The sequence below is a fragment of the Pteropus alecto genome, unplaced genomic scaffold (genome assembly GCF_000325575.1).
Source record: "Pteropus alecto unplaced genomic scaffold, ASM32557v1 scaffold67, whole genome shotgun sequence".
Taxonomy (NCBI): Eukaryota; Metazoa; Chordata; class Mammalia; order Chiroptera; family Pteropodidae; genus Pteropus; species Pteropus alecto.
Window position 1 is genome coordinate 4266621 of NW_006441061.1, and position 17940 is coordinate 4284560.

Here is a 17940-nt window from a genome sequence, read left to right on the forward strand (position 1 = left end):
CGCTCTTCAATCCCCCCTTACATGTTCACGTGGATGAGAACACCCCTGTCCACGTCCACATAAAAAAACTCCCGAAACCATCAGCGACCACCAGCCAGGTAGGAGCATGCCAGTGGGGCAAGGTGAAGGCTCTGGAGCAGGGTGACACCTCCCAGCTCGGCCTCCTTGCGCTGCTCACTCCAAAGGTTTGAGAGACAGACACACTCGCTTTCGGAGGTCAGTTGCCTAATTAGAAGGTAGGCAGGACTGTCATGCAGAAACGGCAGCAGTAGCCTTAGTCAGAAGAGGCTCCTAACAGAGTTGGAGATGGATGCCACCAGAGTGACACCACAGCCAGCTGTGTGGGGGAAGTGACCCTGGGTTTGTCCCTTTCCACAGAAATCTCATAAGCGCGGAATGAAAGGGGACACCGTGAATGTGCGGCGGAGTGTCCGGGTGAAAACCAAGGTACCTTGGATGCCCCCTGGAAAGTCATCTGCCCGGCATGTGGGATGCAAGTGGGAGGTAGGCTCACTCTCGTTCAGGCTTTTCTTCTCGGACTGGTCAGGGTCTAGCAGGCCTCAAACTGGTATGGTTCGGAATCAGCCGTTGCCGTTAGAGACATCCCAGCAGGCCCTGTTTACTAAACCTCAAAAGTACGTGAGCCTTCTGGAGTCCTCACAACACAGTGAGGTGGCCGGTCCTGCTGTCCCCGTGTACAGATGAGGGAACTGAGGCCCGGAGAGGTGCAGTCTCAGGGAAAGTAGCAGGGCTGGAGTCAGGACTCGGAGGGTCTTATTCTAGAGGCTCCTCTAATTTATATGTGAGGAGCCACATGTCTTTTTCCATGTAACTGCGATAGTATCTAAAGCATAACAAAATACACATCTACACGTACCAGAATGTACCTATCCAAGAAAGCATTGCCACTTTTGAGGTGGTCGCCATTAGAGACCATGCACATATTCCACAGATAGCATCAAAGCCACTTTTGGAACAATCTCCTGGGCCATAATTGCCTTCAGCATTAGTTGTCAAGATGCCAAGAGAGGTGTCATCTTTTTTTAGCCATGCCTCAACACGCTTTGCTTGCCCATCCATCCACTTAGTTCACGCCCCATAGGTTTACTGAGATTTGTGCCAGACACTGCTCGCACTGGGGTTACAACTGCAAACTGGCAGACGCGCCCTCCTGCTGCTTACATTTTAGTCAATTGCAATGAAAAAACTTAATGATAAGACAAGGCCTGTGGCCATGTTTTAGGCAAAGATCTCATTTTCGGCACAAGTAAAGGACTTGAGGCTACTTTAAGATGCTGATACCTGATCTAGTGTGAGAAATTTTCTCTTTCTGATAGCTTATTACTTTTAAAATTAGAAATAAAAAATAAAAGTAATCTGAAGTTTATAGTCACACTTCATGGATTTGATTCCCTGATTTACCAATTTGTCCCTAAGAGGAAAAGGGAGTATGGGGTATTCTGGGGACTATATAAGAAGTATTCTTATGTAGTATAAGAAAGATTGGAATTCAAATGATGTCTTAACATTTTTTACTATAGGGATATTACTAATAACCAGTAGAATGTAAATTAAAAACAACTATATTTTAAAAACAAAAACAAGAAGCTATTTTAATTGAGTGGAAAAATGTTGAAAAGATTACAAATATCTTGTGTTGGCAAGCGCATGGGGTGTCAACGAATCTTTTTAGACGGTTTTCTGGGGATCATGAAACCGATTCAACTGTTCCGGAGGCAGCTTGGCAGCATCTACGTAAACAGTGATTCTACAGTTTTACACTTAGAAAGTTATCCTTAAAAAGTCATAGAGTGCAGGGATCCATGTATAAAGATGTTTGCTATAGCACTGTAACAGAAAAATTGAAAGCAACCTAAAGTGTCTATCAGGAGGGTACTGGTTAAATTATGTTCCATCCATGCAACCATTACGGAGTTTGAGGTGGATACTTATACATGATAATGAGTCACAGAGCCACACAGCATGTAGAGTTCGGTCCAATTTGCAGACAAAAAAAAAAGCATGTTTCCATGTGTGTATGGATATGTTTGTACATGTATAACGTTTTCTGGGAGGATACAAGAAGTGGTAAGCAGTCGTTACCTCTGGAATGTGGGAGGCTTAATGGTTTATTTTTTTTTATATGGCCTGCTCGAATTTCTTTATAATAAGTATACTACATTTTATAACTTAAAATGCTTTTCAAAACAATGAAAAGACTTGGTAGTTTTCGAAGTATGCAAGAAAGTTACGCCTCTATGGAAGTTGACTTTCTATTGATAGGAGCTGTGGTCTCCTCTGGAAAGCTCAGTGTCCCTTCCAGTCCTAAGGCCACAGAATCCTAGACATGGAGGGACCCAGAGAGGTGACTTGTCATCTCTCGAACAGTCTTTTCATGCTACTTGGGCCAGTTCTTTTCCACTTTCCTGTCGCCTGTGGACAGAGAGAAAAGACCCTAGCAGGAGGAAGTTTGCGGTGGAGCTGGACGTGGACCCCAGAAGCTGCTGTGTGCATGTGGGGATTCTTGTTTGCTTTTTAAAGACCCTTTCTGATACATAAAAATTAGCTTTGGGAGAAAGTCTAGATTTTTTTCTCTACCCTATTATTAAATAAAGTGACCTATTTTTATTATGGAAAGTTGAAAGAAAATACAGAAAAATAGATAATCACCTATAATTTTTCTAATCTGCTATCAAATTTCAAAACCTTTCTGTTGAAAAGTGCAGGAAAGACACATCAGCATGTATTGCTTGATGAATTTTTACAAAATATCTGTGTAAGAAACATCACCAGCTTCCCTAGAATCTCCCATCTGGTCCTGTTCCCGTCACTGCTGCTCCCCAAGGATAATCACGGTCCTGAAACTAATATTTTGGTACTTTTACTATCACTTTTTCCTACGTAATTTTTTCTTTTTCTTTTTTTTTTTTCTCATAATTGTACCATCTCTATATTTCCTGTTATCCTTTTGAATATTAAAAATAACCTTTTTCTTATAAAAGCAATGCATAGTCATTGTTGAAAACATTAGAAAAGACAAATCAGTACAAGGAAGAAAGTAAAAAACACCTGTAATCCACCGCCCTGAGAAGACCCATGTCACCTGTAGGTAGGTGCAAGCCTTCCCGATCTTTTCTCATGAACAGACTCATTCTTTTCATTTTGTAACAATGGGATCATAATTTACTTACTGTACAACATTTTTATTGACATATTTTGACTATATTTGCATTACACATTGTTTTTTAAGGCAGTGTTCCATTGTGTGTATGTTTGTATCATTTTGTATTCATACCTTGTCATTCATCTATATCCTTGCCCCTTGAATTTAAGTATCATTCACATTCTTAGATAGTCCTGATAAATCCCTAGAAATAGAATTTCTGGGACCAAAAGCACATGAATTTTTTGTCATACCCCACGAGTCCTGCTTGTTGGACACAACAGTTATACTTGTATTGAACACTTCTTTTCATTGCTGATAGCCATCTTCTTTCCTTGGAAATCGTCATAGAGAGTCAGCCACCGTGGCTTAAGAAGAGCAAAGAACTGTACAAATAATGAGAAATGGCAACTGTTTAATGCACCAGAGTAAATTTATAGAATGAGTTAAGTTCAAGTTACCGCAATCCCATGGAAATCCTGGCCTCCAGATTAAAATATCTTCCTTTCTGAAGTCTTAAAAAAAAGCGTTATACAGCTTTGAATAAACTTTTCTGCGGGGGCACATGCATTTAAAAACATTTTTTATGCTTATATGTTTAAATATTTTCTAGATATCATACCATAGTAAATTATTCAATATGCATTTCTAATATATTTGTACATAACCAAATTAACGATGATTATTCCTAAAAACTTTATTTCTTAATATCACATACTATCTGGTCCATATTCAGATTTCCTCACTTGTCCTTAAAAATACCTTTTACAGAAGATGGGTGTACCTTTGCAACTACCCACTGTCATGCATTCATTTTCATCTAAAAGACTTTTGACATATTTCACTTCTTGCCCTAAACTTGTCAACTTTAGGAATTACTGTTTTTGCTATTTTTGTTATATCCTTTATTTTAAACTTGACCTTGTGGCATGTTCTTCCTCCCGGGGTCCCTGTGGTTGGCCCTTCAGCAGTTTTAGCTCTTTCCTGCCTCCAGTGGACAGCCAGGTGTGGTGGAACCGGTTGCAGTTTTGCCTTATGAGTTCATGTGTTCTCCCTCCTCTACGTCAGAATCCACCTCATTGCCTGGAGATCACACCACCATCTTCAGAAAAGCTGGTCTCAGTGATGCGGTTAAGTGACCTCTCTACAGAAGATGATGACTCGGGTCACTGTAAAATGAACCGTTATGATAAGAAGATTGACAGTCTAATGAACGCTGTTGGTTGTCTCAAATCTGAGGTGAGGGAGGTGGGGGGGCTGGGAGAGCTGGTTCTCTGAGGATGTGTGGGACCGCCCAGGTGGGTTCCCCGGGAGCACTATCTTGCGGCTGTCTCTGAAGGCCGCCCAGGACTCCAGATGCCTCTGGGATCGGGCAACCTGGGATGCCTCGCCATTGAGCACTTAGCCCCAGGCCTGGCCCTGACCTTGCCTGGTGCTCTGTACCGATGGCCTGTTTTAATTTTTTTTTAGGCAAGGCAACCCCTGGTTGACCTCACAGATTACAAGGACCTTGTCAGCTTACAATCCCTTATTTTTTTTATTTTTTATGCCTACGGCACCTGATTTTCCTGGGTGGTCTCCCATCCAAGTACTAACCAGGCCCAACCCTGCTTAGCTTCCAAGATAGATGGGATCGGGCTTGTTCAGAGTGGCATGGCTGTAGACCCGTTTTAATTTTTTACAACAGTAAATGAACCCAGTGGTGGTATTTTCCCAATTTCGGTGATGAAGCGACTGGGACACTAGGGCTTCTGCTTTCCATTTTATACAAAAGTTTTTCTTAAAAAGCCCCAAAGAAGTAAACGAAGTTTGTCCTCAGCTGCTGGGCTGTGCCTTTGGGCGGGATATGGCGATGGGATTGGAAACAACCTGGAAGACCTTAGTCCCCAACTAGGAAGTTGGTGGAGCTGGCACGACATCTAGCTCTCAGCGACTAACGTGGCCTGTGTCTTTAATCCTCCACCCCGTACTCGGCACGTGGGCCCTCCCGGAGAATCTTGGGCTGGCTGCCTGGCAACAGTCCCTTCTCTCTCCACGGCCTGTGGCACAGGGGCTTTTTGTGCTATCCCTCCTCCTGTGGTGTGCCAGCTGAACCACGGTTTGTATCCTGGCTCTGTCCCCAACCAGCAAGCCACGCAGACTCTTTGTACTGCGTTTCATCAGTAATGAGGAAATGAGAGGAATAGTTATCTGCCCAGAGTCTTCGTGACAGTTAACTAAGATTGTACGCGGAACACCTGATGTTTATGTCGCTCTCACTCAGAGGTGCCCTTAGTTTGGTCCAAAGCCATGGGCCTAGCGACGTGGCGGAGAGGAACCGCCGCCCTTCAGTGGCCCCTGCCTGTGTGCCCCTGCCCAGGTCAAGATGCAGAAAGGTGAGCGCCAGATGGCCAAAAGGTTCCTGGAGGAGCGGAAGGAGGAGCTGGAGGAGGTGGCCCACGAGCTGGCCGAGACCGAGCACGAAAACACCGTGCTGAGGCACAACATCGAGCGCATCAAGGAGGAGAAGGACTTCACCATGTAAGGCGGCCCTGCTGCGGTTCGGCTCTTCCTTAGTTACCTGATTCTCAGGGTCGGGGCGCAGGATGCAGGGGGCAGGGAAGCCTTTCTGGGAACAGTGACATTGAAGCCGAGTGCTGCAGCGAGTTGAGAGTTGGGTGGGTGCTGGGGAACATCCCTCGTGACAGCCTCAGGGTAGGAGGAGTTTGTGACCGAGATGGAAGGCAGGCCGGAGTCAGGGAAGAAGGTGGGCAGGGGGTGCCACGGAGTTTGGCAGGGGCCGGCTCTTAGCAGCTGCTTTGAGGACTTTGCATTGAAGGCAGCTGGAAGCCATGGAAGCGTTTTCAAAGGAAGAAATGGTGTGACCAGACTTGGCTCCAGGGTGGAGAGTGGATGGGTGGGCTCAAAAGTGGATCTGCAGATAGTGGTTAGGTGGCCATGCTAGTGGCCAGGGGCAGAGGTGATGCTAGTGACTGAGACAGGTAGGCCATAATGTCACCTGGAGTGGAAGCCCTGCTTCGGTGCCCAGGTAGCTTTCAAGAAGGCTAATCGGGCCATCAGGCCAGCCCTCCCCCTCCCCCACTGGTTCCTGCCCAGGAGGTGCACCTCCTGGGGCATTGTGAGGCGAGCCTCGGAGCTCCAGGTGGCCAGGGGCCTGAGGGCTCACAGAGCCATGTTCTCTCTGGCCCCAGGCTTCAGAAGAAACACCTCCAGCAGGAGAAGGAGTGCCTCATGTCCAAGCTGGTGGAGGCTGAAATGGATGGGGCCGCTGCTGCCAAGCAAGTCATGGCCTTGAAGGACACCATCGGAAAGCTGAAGACGGTGGGTGGCAGGCGGACCACCCTGGCGCTGGGACTGGGCCCAGAGATGGGGAAGCCACAGGGGCGGGGGCCTTACGCAGTCATCAGGCTGACTTTGTGACATCTTCAGGCTGGGGGGGGGCACATTTAACTCCTTAGCCCCAATCCCCCACTCTCACTTCTGGGACCTGACACTCAAGGATGACCTCAGGTGGCCAGGACTTCTGAAGAGACCACATCATGGGTCTCCTGGGATCACAGTGAGTTAAGGCATGCGTTTTGATTCCTGCAAGTATCAGCCACCTGGTGTCGTCGTCCTGTGCTTCCTCCAGGAAACCTGCCCTAACTGCACTCCCACACTCAGCTGCTGGCCCCTTCCTCCACTCGTCGTTCTCTGCAGGTTCAGCTCCTGCCCATCCTTCCAGGCCCACCACCTCCAGGAAGCCTGCCCTCACCCTCCTTGGCCCTGTCCACGGCTCTTCTTGCCTGGGCTTCCTGGCACCAGCACGTCTTAAGTCCCCCGTGTGGCCTGCCCCTGCCGGCCCCTCCCTTCTCGCCTGTGCCTGGTAAGACTGCTTGCTGTCTTCCAGGAGAAACAAATGACCTGCACGGACATCAACACCTTGACGAGGCAGAAGGAACTTCTCCTGCAGAAGTTGAGCACATTTGAGGAGACCAACCGCACCCTCCGAGACCTGCTGAGGGAACAGCACTGCAAAGAGGTAAGCTGCCACCCCGGCCCCACCGTGGGCATGTGGATTCAGCTCCACGCCTCCAACATCACATGCCCGTCCTCTCTGACCCTCAGTCTCTTCCTCTGTAAAAGGAGAATTGTGTTGATGTGCCAGGCACCTGGTAGAGGGCGCTGTCTTAGTTGTGGAAGCTGGACCTGGTGGCACAGGAAGGACCTTGGAAGTCAGGGAGAAGGGCAGTGGGGAGTCGGGGAGAGGTCAGCCCTTTCCAGGGCTTGTGCAACAAAATGGGGAGATGACTAGTTCTGAGCTTTGGTAGAGCGGAAGAAAGGCGAATAGCTGGTGGGCACGCGTTGAATTACTGGTATCACTGTTTCCTCAAAAGAGAGTCTGTGAAATGTATTTTATGTTAATGAATGATTCTGAAGAGTCTGACAGTATAAACAGCTGTCTTCCTGTCTGGTTCAAACCAGAGGGAAACCGAGAGTCTCAAAATACCCGTGCTGACGAATGATGACATTTTTCTCAGTGTTGTGTCTTTTTTCTCCAACATTATCAACTTCTCGTTTTCATTTTGAAAGATTATTATGTAAAATAAGTAATATAACGTGGTGTACTCACTGTCCAGCTTTCCAAACAAAATCTTGTTTGCATGGCGGTGAACTCATCTCCCTCCCCTGGGGTTGGGGGACTTTATCTTGAATCTGATAGTTTTACCACTTATATGTGTATCTCTAAAGCAACTTTTAGTGTTTTGAGCATGTTTTCAAACTTTATGTAAATTACATTGTTTCATGTGTATTCTTCTGAGTTTGATTTTTTCACTCAATATTTTTATGAGATTCATCCTTGAGGCCTAAGGTGATTAATTTTCACTGCTATATCCCATTTTATGACAATACTACAATTTATGTATCTGTTCTTCTGTTGATGGAGACCTAGTTTCATTTGTTATTAGCAGTATTATGTTGAGCATTCCATGTATGTTATCGTGGTGGGCTTTAGAGTTTCTAAAATATACTTCTATGAATTTTACTAGTTTTACTGAAATTCTCTTAAAATAGTTAACACCTGTTTCATTTCTAGCTCAGTATTCTCAGGTGGATGATTTTTACCTCTCCAGGCCTCAGTTTTTCCATCTATACGATGCAAATGGCAGCTTCCACATGGGGTTGTGTGAAAATTAGAGCTGATGCGTGGATGGGGGATTTGCAGCCTGCCAGGTGCTCGATGAATGGGAGGTGCTACTGCTGTTTGTCCCGGGCCTGGGGCCTTCAGAAAACCTCTTCTTACCCAGTTTTTTCCTTTTTGACTTCTTAGCATCTACCATCCTGGAATCCTGGATTCTAGGTCACCTCCTGCCCATGTGGCACTTGGGGCTGCACCCCTATCTCAGTGCTTACTGGAAGGCAGTTAGTGTCGTGGCGGGGACTGCTCTGGATCTGGGGTCAGTTGGCTTGGGACTCAGCTCTGCCATTTCCGGCTGTGTGACTTCGGGCAATTCACCTCATTTCTCCTAGCCTCTATCTCCTCTTCCGTAAAGTGGGGCGGTCATAGTGCATGGTTCCTTAGAGCGGGGAATTTGGTGAGGTCGTGTGTTAGTTTGTGTAGTGACCCCCCTGGGGGCGTGGCGAGAATGGCATAATGAGCAGTGAGAGCAGCTTCAGGCTCCACGTCCCTGGCCTAGGCCTTCATCCCATGCTCTGCCTCTTGTTGCTGGAAAAATCACGCTTCTTTCAGTTCCTAGGTCTCCAGGAGACTTTGGGACCAGCGATGCCTTTTCTCTTGACTTGTGAAGGGGACCTGTGGGACTGAGAGGGAAGGGGAGGGGAGCCTCCTTCTAGGGACACTTTGTTCAGGTGCCCAGGAAGAAGAATAGAGACGGTCACAAAGCACAGTCCAATGGGAAAATGGACAAGGGTGTGAGCAGGCAGTTTTGGGAAGAGGAAGTTCAAGTCGCTAAGAAACATAAATAATTAGGGAATGCAGATTAAAACAGCAGGAAGTGTGCTGGCAAAGACTGGCAACAGGCAGAGGTTGGCCCGTGCCCGGTGCTGCCATGTCCTGCTTGTGGCCATAGGAATCAGTGCAGGTGTTTTTCAGGGCATTTCAACCGCCACAGATCACACACCTTCCAGTCCAGTCATCCTTCCCCTTGGTATGAACCCTAAAGAGACACTTTGTACATGCCCAGCAATGTCCATTGCTGCAGTTTGCAGTTGCAAAACTTGGGCCCAACTGTATTGTCCAGAGGTTATGGGGAGAGGTTAAAAATGCAATGAAATCTTAGGGACAGAAAACAGATTAGTGATGGCCGAGGGGAGGGGGGATGAGACCGACTGCGTAGCAGCTACCGGCTTTCCCCTGGGGTGATGAAAATGTTTCAGAACTAGATATTAGTGATGATTGCACAATATTGCAAATGTACTATATGCCACTGAATTTCACACTTTTTAAAAATGGTTACAATGGCAAAGTTTATGTTATAAATATTTATCACAATTTAAAAAATTAATAATGTAATGTATCAGAAACCACTGAATTGTATATTTTACTTATTTTTATTTTTTAAATTTATTTATTTACTTTTTTATTTGGTGAGGCAACCCTTGGTTGACCTCACAGATTGCAAGGATCTTGTCAGCTTACAATCTTTTATTTTTTATTTTTATGCCTACAGCACCTGGTCTTCCTAGGTGGTCTCTCATCCAAGTACTACAAATTTATTTTAAATTTATTTTTTTAGTGACATTGGTTAACAAAATCCAGTATTTCAGGTGTACATTTTAATAGTAAGGCATATGTATATTGCATTGTGTGTTCCCCTCTGAATTGTACATTTTATATGAGTGACTTGTATCTGAATTTATATCTCAAAGCTATTTTTAAAAAATCAAGTTGTACTGAACAAGCCTGATCCCATCTGATCTCGGAAGCTAAGCAGGGTTGGGCCTGGTTCATACTTGGAATGGGAGACTACCTAGGAAGACCAGGTGCTATATGCATAAAAAGTAAAAAAATAAGGAATTGTAAGCTGACAAGGTCCTTGCAATCTGTGAGGTCAACCAAGAGTTGCCTCGCCTAAAAAATAATAAACAAACAAGTAAACAAACAAAAATTAAAAATCAAGTTGTAGCATAAAAATACATAAATATATTTTGGTAAAATTAGACATTAACCTATTTTCTATTTACTGTGAGAATACTCGCCAGTGGTGCTTGCTATTGCAGCGTTTACCGAGATAACTCGCAGATTACAGTCTTAACCTTACCCCCCAAGTCTGCCACAGAATATCTTGCTTTTATTATTATTTTCACATCGCTCTAGTATTTGGATAGTCTTTGGAAACAAATTACATGATTCTATTTATAGCATTCTGTTTTTAGTAGCGGTATTTCCATTTACAAAATATAATAATTTTGATTGCTGAAAATGTCAAATCCTAGAAAACGTAGCATTCCTACACGTGATGTTAATAACATCATTCTCAAACAGTCGTTAGCTGAAGATTGATTTGGTGAATGATTTATGTATACATTTCTGTCACATTAGGATTAGAGACAAGTTCTGTTTAGAAATAGCTCCAAAAATAGTTTTTATATTTTATTTTCACATAGAAGACCAGATTTTCTTCAGCCTCAAAGAGTGCATTTATTTAAAATTAAGTTAATACTGGCAGCAAGCTGCCTTTTTTTTTCTAAACGGGGATATGGGTTAATCCCTTCCCACCCCTCACCCCCAAAAGATAACATTTCTCTACGTGTTACTATATATAATTACATAGAGGAAGGATGGACAAGACACTCATCAAACTCATAAAAGTAGGATGCAGGTGAGAGGGGGACTTCAGCTTTATCGCTGTTCACTAAATATTTTATAATGAGAATCTAATTTATTCTATAATTAGAAATACAATTTTAGAAAAGGAAAAGAATCAATAGGATGTAGCCATCTGGGTTTATTGCTTAATGACTTGGCTCCCCTTTTGCCTTCCCTCAAAGGATTCCGAAAGGCTGATGGAGCAACAAGGAACACTACTAAAACGGCTGGCGGAGGCGGACTCCGAGAAAGCGGTACGTAGCACGCGTCTGCCTGCACTAGTGGGTGACGGGAGACAAAGCTGGCGGTGCCGAATGGAGACAGGAGGGCTGGAGCCCCACTCTGACATTCCTGTGGGTCTGAGTTTCATGATTTATAAGATGGGCTCATGTCCCCTGTCCTACCTACTCCACTGGGCTTGTCTGGTTGATCACTTGAACCCCGAAGCCGGACACCCATCCAAGGGATGGTGATGATTGATGATGATGGACTTATAAATCATCTGAGTCTCTCACCCGAATTTCCTTATTTGTATAATGCATTAAAAGCCATCAAAAGGTACAGACTTTTTGACTCAACGATTCCAGTTCTAGGAATCACTCCCAAGGCAGCATGTTCCAAAGTCTGTTCCGTGGAACCCTAAGTTCCTCAAGATGTTAATGGGTGCAAGAAACAAAAGCGGGGAGTGATCCATGGCCAGATAAAATTGGGAAACTACTGGCTGGCCTGAATAAAAAGTTCAACAGGTTTCTAAACTCTAGGAGCTTTCAGAGCCGTCGATGTCTTAGTGCTTACTGTGAGTCTCAGAAGACGGAGGCCACGTTCCCAAAGGTTTGGCCTGCGGCCCTCAATGCCTCGCCGAACATCTCTGTGAGAAATTCAGCAGTAACGGGAGATGGCGCCCAAGCCTGCATTCCCAGCTCCAGAGGCCTGGTGAAATTATGATGCATCAGTAAATTGAAACATTAACTGCTGTTTCTAAAGACCTAGAAGATTCCATCACATTATGTTATAGGAGTATAGGTTATGGAACAAAATAAGCATGTAACTTCTTAGTGTATTACCAATGTATCTCTGGGTGAGGGGTTTTGGGGCTTCTTTAATGTATGTTTTGGTGTATTTTTCAGGGTTTTCCACAATTAACATTATTTTAAATTACAAAATAAATACACATTTATTGTAAATATTTCATACAGATGTTAGGTGCGTCCTGCCAGCGTCTTTGTGACATGGGCCAATGTATTTGGTGGCTAGGCACTCACAGGAGTCTCTCCTGTCTGGGTTGGACCTTCTTGTCTTTCCCAAGAAGCTTACAACAGTGTGTGTTCTCCCCAGCGCCTGGTGTTACTGCTGCAAGACAAGGACAAAGAGTTGGAAGAGCTCCTCCAGGAAATACAGTGTGAGAAGGTACCATCCCTGACAGTTGTTCCTTACTGGCCAGTAGTGCTTAGTGGGCAGAGTGCATTCTGGAATTGGAGACCTGAGTTCAAATCCTGGCTCTGTCATTTTCTCCATCTCTCCAAAGGCTCAAGCGAAGACAGCATCCGAACTTTCCAAGTCTATGGAATCCATGCGTGGGCATTTGCAGGCACAGCTTCGGTGCAAAGAGGCAGAGAACAGTCGCCTCTGCATGCAGATCAAGGTACCCGCTGGCTCCACAGGTGGGGAAGGTGGGGGCAGAGGCCTGGCAGTCTAAGGGCAGTGGCCTAATAGGTTATCACATTCAAGAAGGCTTCTCCCCAAAGTATTATGGGGTACTTGCTGCCAAAGAACTTGTGCTTCAGAGAGACCCTGGGACGAGGGCAAGAGCAGGAGGTCTTGGTACTCTCCTCGGCAGTGACTGCGTTAGGTTCCATGAGCCAATCACTTCATCTCTTAGGCCCTCAGTTCTAACTACCCATGAGGAGGGGATGGTCTCAAATGTCAAGTGCTGCTTGCATCTGTGAACCAGAGACTCAGGTCACAGCTCTGTTGAGTGACCACTATGCTGGGAGTTCAAGGAAGGATCCAGAAGAGTTCTGACACTGAGACCTGATAGGTTCATTGCTCCAGAGAGGCGCCGTGGGGAGCTGGGAAGGGCCTCGGTTTCTGGTCTGTGTAAGACCCGTTCCCTCCCCTACTTCTTGTTTTCACTGGTCCCCTTTTCTCCCTCTCTTCCCTTGACTCTCTGCCTTGCCTTCCCCCGGCCTTTCTTGTCTCTCTCCTCCCTTTCCTCCCACCTTTGTCCCTTTCCTCCCATGTGCTTCCTGGCCCTCCCCTCCCAGAACTTGGAGCGCAGTGGGAACCAACACAAGGCAGAAGTGGAGGCCATCATGGAGCAGCTAAAAGAATTGAAGCAAAAAGGAGATCGAGACAAAGAGTCCTTGAAGAAGGCCATCCGAGCCCAGAAGGAGCGAGCTGAGAAGAGCGAGGAGTATGCTGAGCAGCTGCACGTGCAACTTGCTGACAAGGTAGCAGGCCTTCCCTGAGGAGGGCTGCTCAGGTGGACATGGGAGGTACATAGGCGGGTAGCAGATGATGGGTGGCTGAATGCAGGTGCTTTGGGTGGTGGTGGAAAAGCTGGGTAGAGGTGGCCTGGGGGGTCAACAGAGGGAAGATGGTACGTGGGAGGTACATAGGTGGGTAGCGGATGATGGGTGGCTGAATGCAGGTGCTTTGGGTGAGTGGTGGTGGAAAAGCTGGATAGAGGTGGCCTGGGGGGTCAACAGAGGGAAGATGGCATGGAGTGGGTGAACGGGCTGGTAGGATGGATGGCTGGGTGGAGGGGGAGGTAATGGGGAGATTGAATGGGTATAAAGGTGATAATGGGGTTGGGTTGCTGGCTGGATGTGATTGGAGGGGACGTAGGACGATCTAAGCACATCAGTGTTGTGGGTAGGAATGATGGTTAAGGAAGGGTTTGCGCACAGGGTGCATGTGATACCTGGAAATCTAGAAGCCACAGCTGGCCTCCCTCCGTCACTCTTGGTGCTCTCTAGAGAGGGGTTGCAGGAGTGAGGTTTAAGTAATCAGGTGAGGGGTCGCCCAGGGTGACCCAGCCCTCAGCTCCTCGGTCTCAGGGCTGACACCAGGCTGACAGGCCCTGTTGTCCCATGTCCCCAGGATCTTTATGTTGCGGAAGCTTTATCCACTCTAGAGTCATGGAGGAGCCGCTACAACCAAGTTGTGAAAGACAAGGGGGACCTCGAGCTGGAAATTATTGTCCTGAATGAGTAAGTCTGTGTTAGGAGAGGGCGCATGGGCCGACTGGGGGAAGTGGCTGTGCAGGTGGAAGGAGCCTGGTGACCTGTGGCAGGTCACATCCCTCACATGGCTGCCATCTGGTCTCCTTCATCAGGAGCTGCATTGGACAGAGACGTGGGCAGCCCTGAGGTGGGCTTTCTGGTTGGACCCGGGGTCCTGGCTCCAGCCCCTGTCCCTGGGTCCTGTCACCCCAGCAGACACTGTGGAGGGAAGGGCTGGCTTCTCTGGTCACAGAGGCCCTGCCCGACTCCAGCTCCTGGGCCCAATCTGGGCCTAATCTGCACAGAACACGAAATGGGCCCAGACAGGCACTCTGGTCTCCTCGTTCCTGTTCTTGGGGATGGGCTGGCTGATGATCCCTGCGTCTCTGCTGCTTGCCAGCCAGTCAGCAGGTCGGAGGTATGGTCTGGCAGTAGAGTACAAAAGTGGCTTCACTGTCTACAGTGACTGTTCAGACATTCTCAGTGTCAGCTATATTCATATGTTCATTCATTTAAAAATATTTATTGAGCATCTACTACATATCAGGCTCTGTGCTGGCCTGTAGAGTTACAACCAATGCGTTCTCCGCCCTCACGGAGGCAACCCAGTACTCAAGTAGAGGAGATGGGGCTACAAAGACCTGGACTCTCTGGGCTAAGGACGGGTCACAGGGACTCCAGGTCAGGGAAGTCTTTTCTCAGGAAGTGTCTTTCACTGTGTTTAACCCAGTTTAACAAACATATCCTGAAAACCGGCTATGTGCCGGGCCCTGTGCCACGTGCTACCCTCTGAAATTCTCCGTCTAATGGGAAAAAACAGGTAATTAAGGTAGAAGGACATGTGGTACAGATGAGAGGGATTAGAGAGAGACGCCCTAAGGAGGGCAGTCCGAACTGGGTTTTTAAAGGTGAGCAGGCGTTTGCCAGGTGGAACAACATGATGTGTTCACCTGGGCCTCGTCAGCGCTCAGTAAATATGTGCTGACCGAATCCCAGTTGATCGATCGTGAGCACGAACTGTGGAGAGGTTCCGTATTGGATCCGTGGTTAAGATCATGGGCACTCACAGGTGCTTACTGTCTATGTTCTTCTGAGACCTCGGTCTCTGTTCTCGGATCACAGCCCTGCTAAGTGACAGAGGGGAGTGGGCACGCAGGGGCAGGTGGGCAGCTGGCTGCTGAGTTAGCTTCTTTCCCTTCATCCCATATACAGTCATTGCAATTCCCGGCTGAGCTAGTTGAGTGTTCACGCACGTGAACAAGCCGATTGTGTCCTCTGCTCTTACCTGGAGACAGCCCTGGTGTGATATGTGCCAGAGGCAGAGGGATGCCTGGGATGTTCTTGACCACCCAGCCTGGGCGTTCTGTCCTAACTTCAAGATCTGATTGGCTTGACCACGGATCTTGACCACGGATCCACGGGGTGCTGCGGGGAGGTGGGATGGGGTTGAGGCTCTGGTCATCGTATTTGGCAAGTGTCTTGGCCTCATGGGAGGATCAGAATGGAGAAGCCTTGGAGAGGGTGGTATGGGAGACAGTCTTAAAGTAGGACATGTGGGAGTGCCACAAGCAGCAGTGCCAGGGCAGGACAATGCAGCCGCTTCTCGGGGTGGAGATTGGGAAGCAGGCAGGGTGCCAAGGGGTGGGACATGATCTCCCACTCCACTCAAAAGCCCAGGCTCCTCAGAGCCTGTGTGTAATTGATTCTCCTTGTCTGCTTTCACTTTGTGACCTTCCAGCCGAGTGACAGATCTTGTAAACCAACAACAAACCTTGGAGGAAAAGATGCGGGAAGACCGGGACAGCCTTGTGGAGAGACTGCACCGGCAGACGGCCGAGTATTCCGCGTTCAAGCTGGAGAACGAGAGGCTGAAGGTCTGTAGTGAGAGGTGGGGCCGGGACAGTTGGGTCGGCAGAGAGGCCCATGGGTGCACCTTCCTGTTCGGGCCCCAGAGATGACCATGAGGGTCTTCAGAGGGCTTGGAGCAACAAGATTAAGGAGGAGTGCTCTGGAGTCAGGATGGCCCAGACCCAAGTCCTGGCTCCACCTCTTAACTAGCTACAGGACTGGGGTGAGGCAGCCCCTCCTTTGCTGCTGCAGTTTCCTTAGTGGGAGGAGATGGGGTTCTTGTGAGAATGGGGCGATGCGTGTGAAATGCCTAACGTGACACACTCAGCTCATGACATATAATAGACCTGACTTTGAGGTTAACACTGCTCCCCTAGGGACTGCTGGACCCCTTCACATGTGTCACTTCTTACCTTACTCTCCCAGTAATGTGATTATTATCTCTACTTTATAGAAAAAGGAAACAAGCTTAAAGAAAGGTCATTCTTGCTAATTTTGCCCTTGGAAGTGTTGGAGTTGGGATTTAAACCTGAGTCTGACTCCGGAGCTCTAGTCCTTAACCACTCGCTCTACACCCTCCTAGCACAACAGGGTCGAGAGGCACCTGCACAGAGGTTGACATTTCAGAGTCAAGTTTGATCTGGTTTTCAACTGATCAAGGCAGTAACATCTTTTACTGATATTTTTAAGTAAGACTGATTTTAAGGAAGTACAGCATACAAAAAAGTTCATAAAATGAACACACTTTGCCTGTCAGTCAACCTTATTACTAGCATCCTAGTAATAAGGTTGACATCGGCTGGTTACAAACATCCCCTACAGCAGAGGTGACCGTTATCCTGACTTGTATCATTACAGATTAGTTTGCTTGTTTTTGAACTTTGTGCCTAGCTTTTACTTAGCGTTGTTTGTGAAAGTTACCATGTTGTGTGTGGCAGTTTATTCATTCTCAATGCCATACGGTATGACACCACCGCAATACATCCATTCTACTGGAGATGGGCATTTGGGCTGTAGAACATCTTTGTACATCTTTTGGTGCCCATATCTGGTATATTTTTACAGGTTACATACCTTGAAGTAAAATTGCCAGGTCATCGGTGTGCATACGTTTGGCTTTGGTTTCCAGACAGTAAAGTAGTTGTATAAATTTACACTCCCATTGGGGGGCACTTGAGAATTAATTAACAGCTGCTCCACGTCACCTCATCAGCACTTGGCACCGTCCGCCTTTTTCATTTTAGCCACTCTAGTAGTATGTCCTTCGTTATAGTGCGAATTAAAGACAGCTTTCAAGCCTAAAGTAGTAGGGGGGTTAATTACAGAATGGTTTGTCTATGTAGTGTAATATAGTATGGCCACTCAGTGATGTTTGTAGAATTGTATTTTCTTAGATATTATAATCATAAAGGTGAAATCTGCTCCGAGTAAAAATTTAAAACATTACAAAAATGTGATACATAGGTGAAGGTCTATATTAACTGTGGATGTGTATTTTTCCAGTTTTTTTCACCCATTCATCCGTCCATTATTCTGCAGCTTGCTTTCCTCATCGACCATATTTCACAGATGACTTTTTAGGTCTTCTTTTAAATTTATTGTAATGAGATATCTGACTTATTTATTTTTTGTTATACTTGATTTTTTAAAAAGCACTGTATTTTTTTAGAATTTTATTATTAGTATAGTATAGTACATTGGTTAGTCATTTAGATAGTTTATGAAATGATCTCCTTGATTACTATGTCACCCCTCTGGCTCTGCACACAGCCATTGCATTACTGTTAACTGCATTCCCTACGCTGTGCTCCCCATCCCCGTGACCATCTATCAACTACTAATCTGTACTTCTTTAACCCTTCACCCCATTCTCCCAGCCCCGCAAACCCCCTCCC

At 46.6% G+C, this 17940-nt stretch overlaps 1 protein-coding gene and 1 pseudogene across 1 annotated transcript in view; one reads left to right on the plus strand and one right to left on the minus strand.

The window, feature by feature from the left end:
* Positions 1 to 17940, plus strand: part of ODF2 (outer dense fiber of sperm tails 2) — a 29574-nt gene that overhangs the window by 3848 nt on the left and 7786 nt on the right. The window contains exons 3-14 of the mRNA XM_015594119.2: positions 1 to 98; positions 379 to 447; positions 4232 to 4402; positions 5523 to 5683; positions 6355 to 6484; positions 7053 to 7184; positions 11156 to 11227; positions 12309 to 12380; positions 12499 to 12615; positions 13238 to 13423; positions 14076 to 14185; positions 15936 to 16152. The exon at positions 1 to 98 is cut by the window's left edge and continues 49 nt beyond it. Of these exons, the coding sequence (XP_015449605.1) occupies positions 1 to 98; positions 379 to 447; positions 4232 to 4402; positions 5523 to 5683; positions 6355 to 6484; positions 7053 to 7184; positions 11156 to 11227; positions 12309 to 12380; positions 12499 to 12615; positions 13238 to 13423; positions 14076 to 14185; positions 15936 to 16152 (1535 nt within the window). The remainder of the gene's footprint in view (positions 99 to 378; positions 448 to 4231; positions 4403 to 5522; positions 5684 to 6354; positions 6485 to 7052; positions 7185 to 11155; positions 11228 to 12308; positions 12381 to 12498; positions 12616 to 13237; positions 13424 to 14075; positions 14186 to 15935; positions 16153 to 17940) is intronic.
* LOC112484798 lies at positions 4711 to 4828 on the minus strand (annotated as a pseudogene).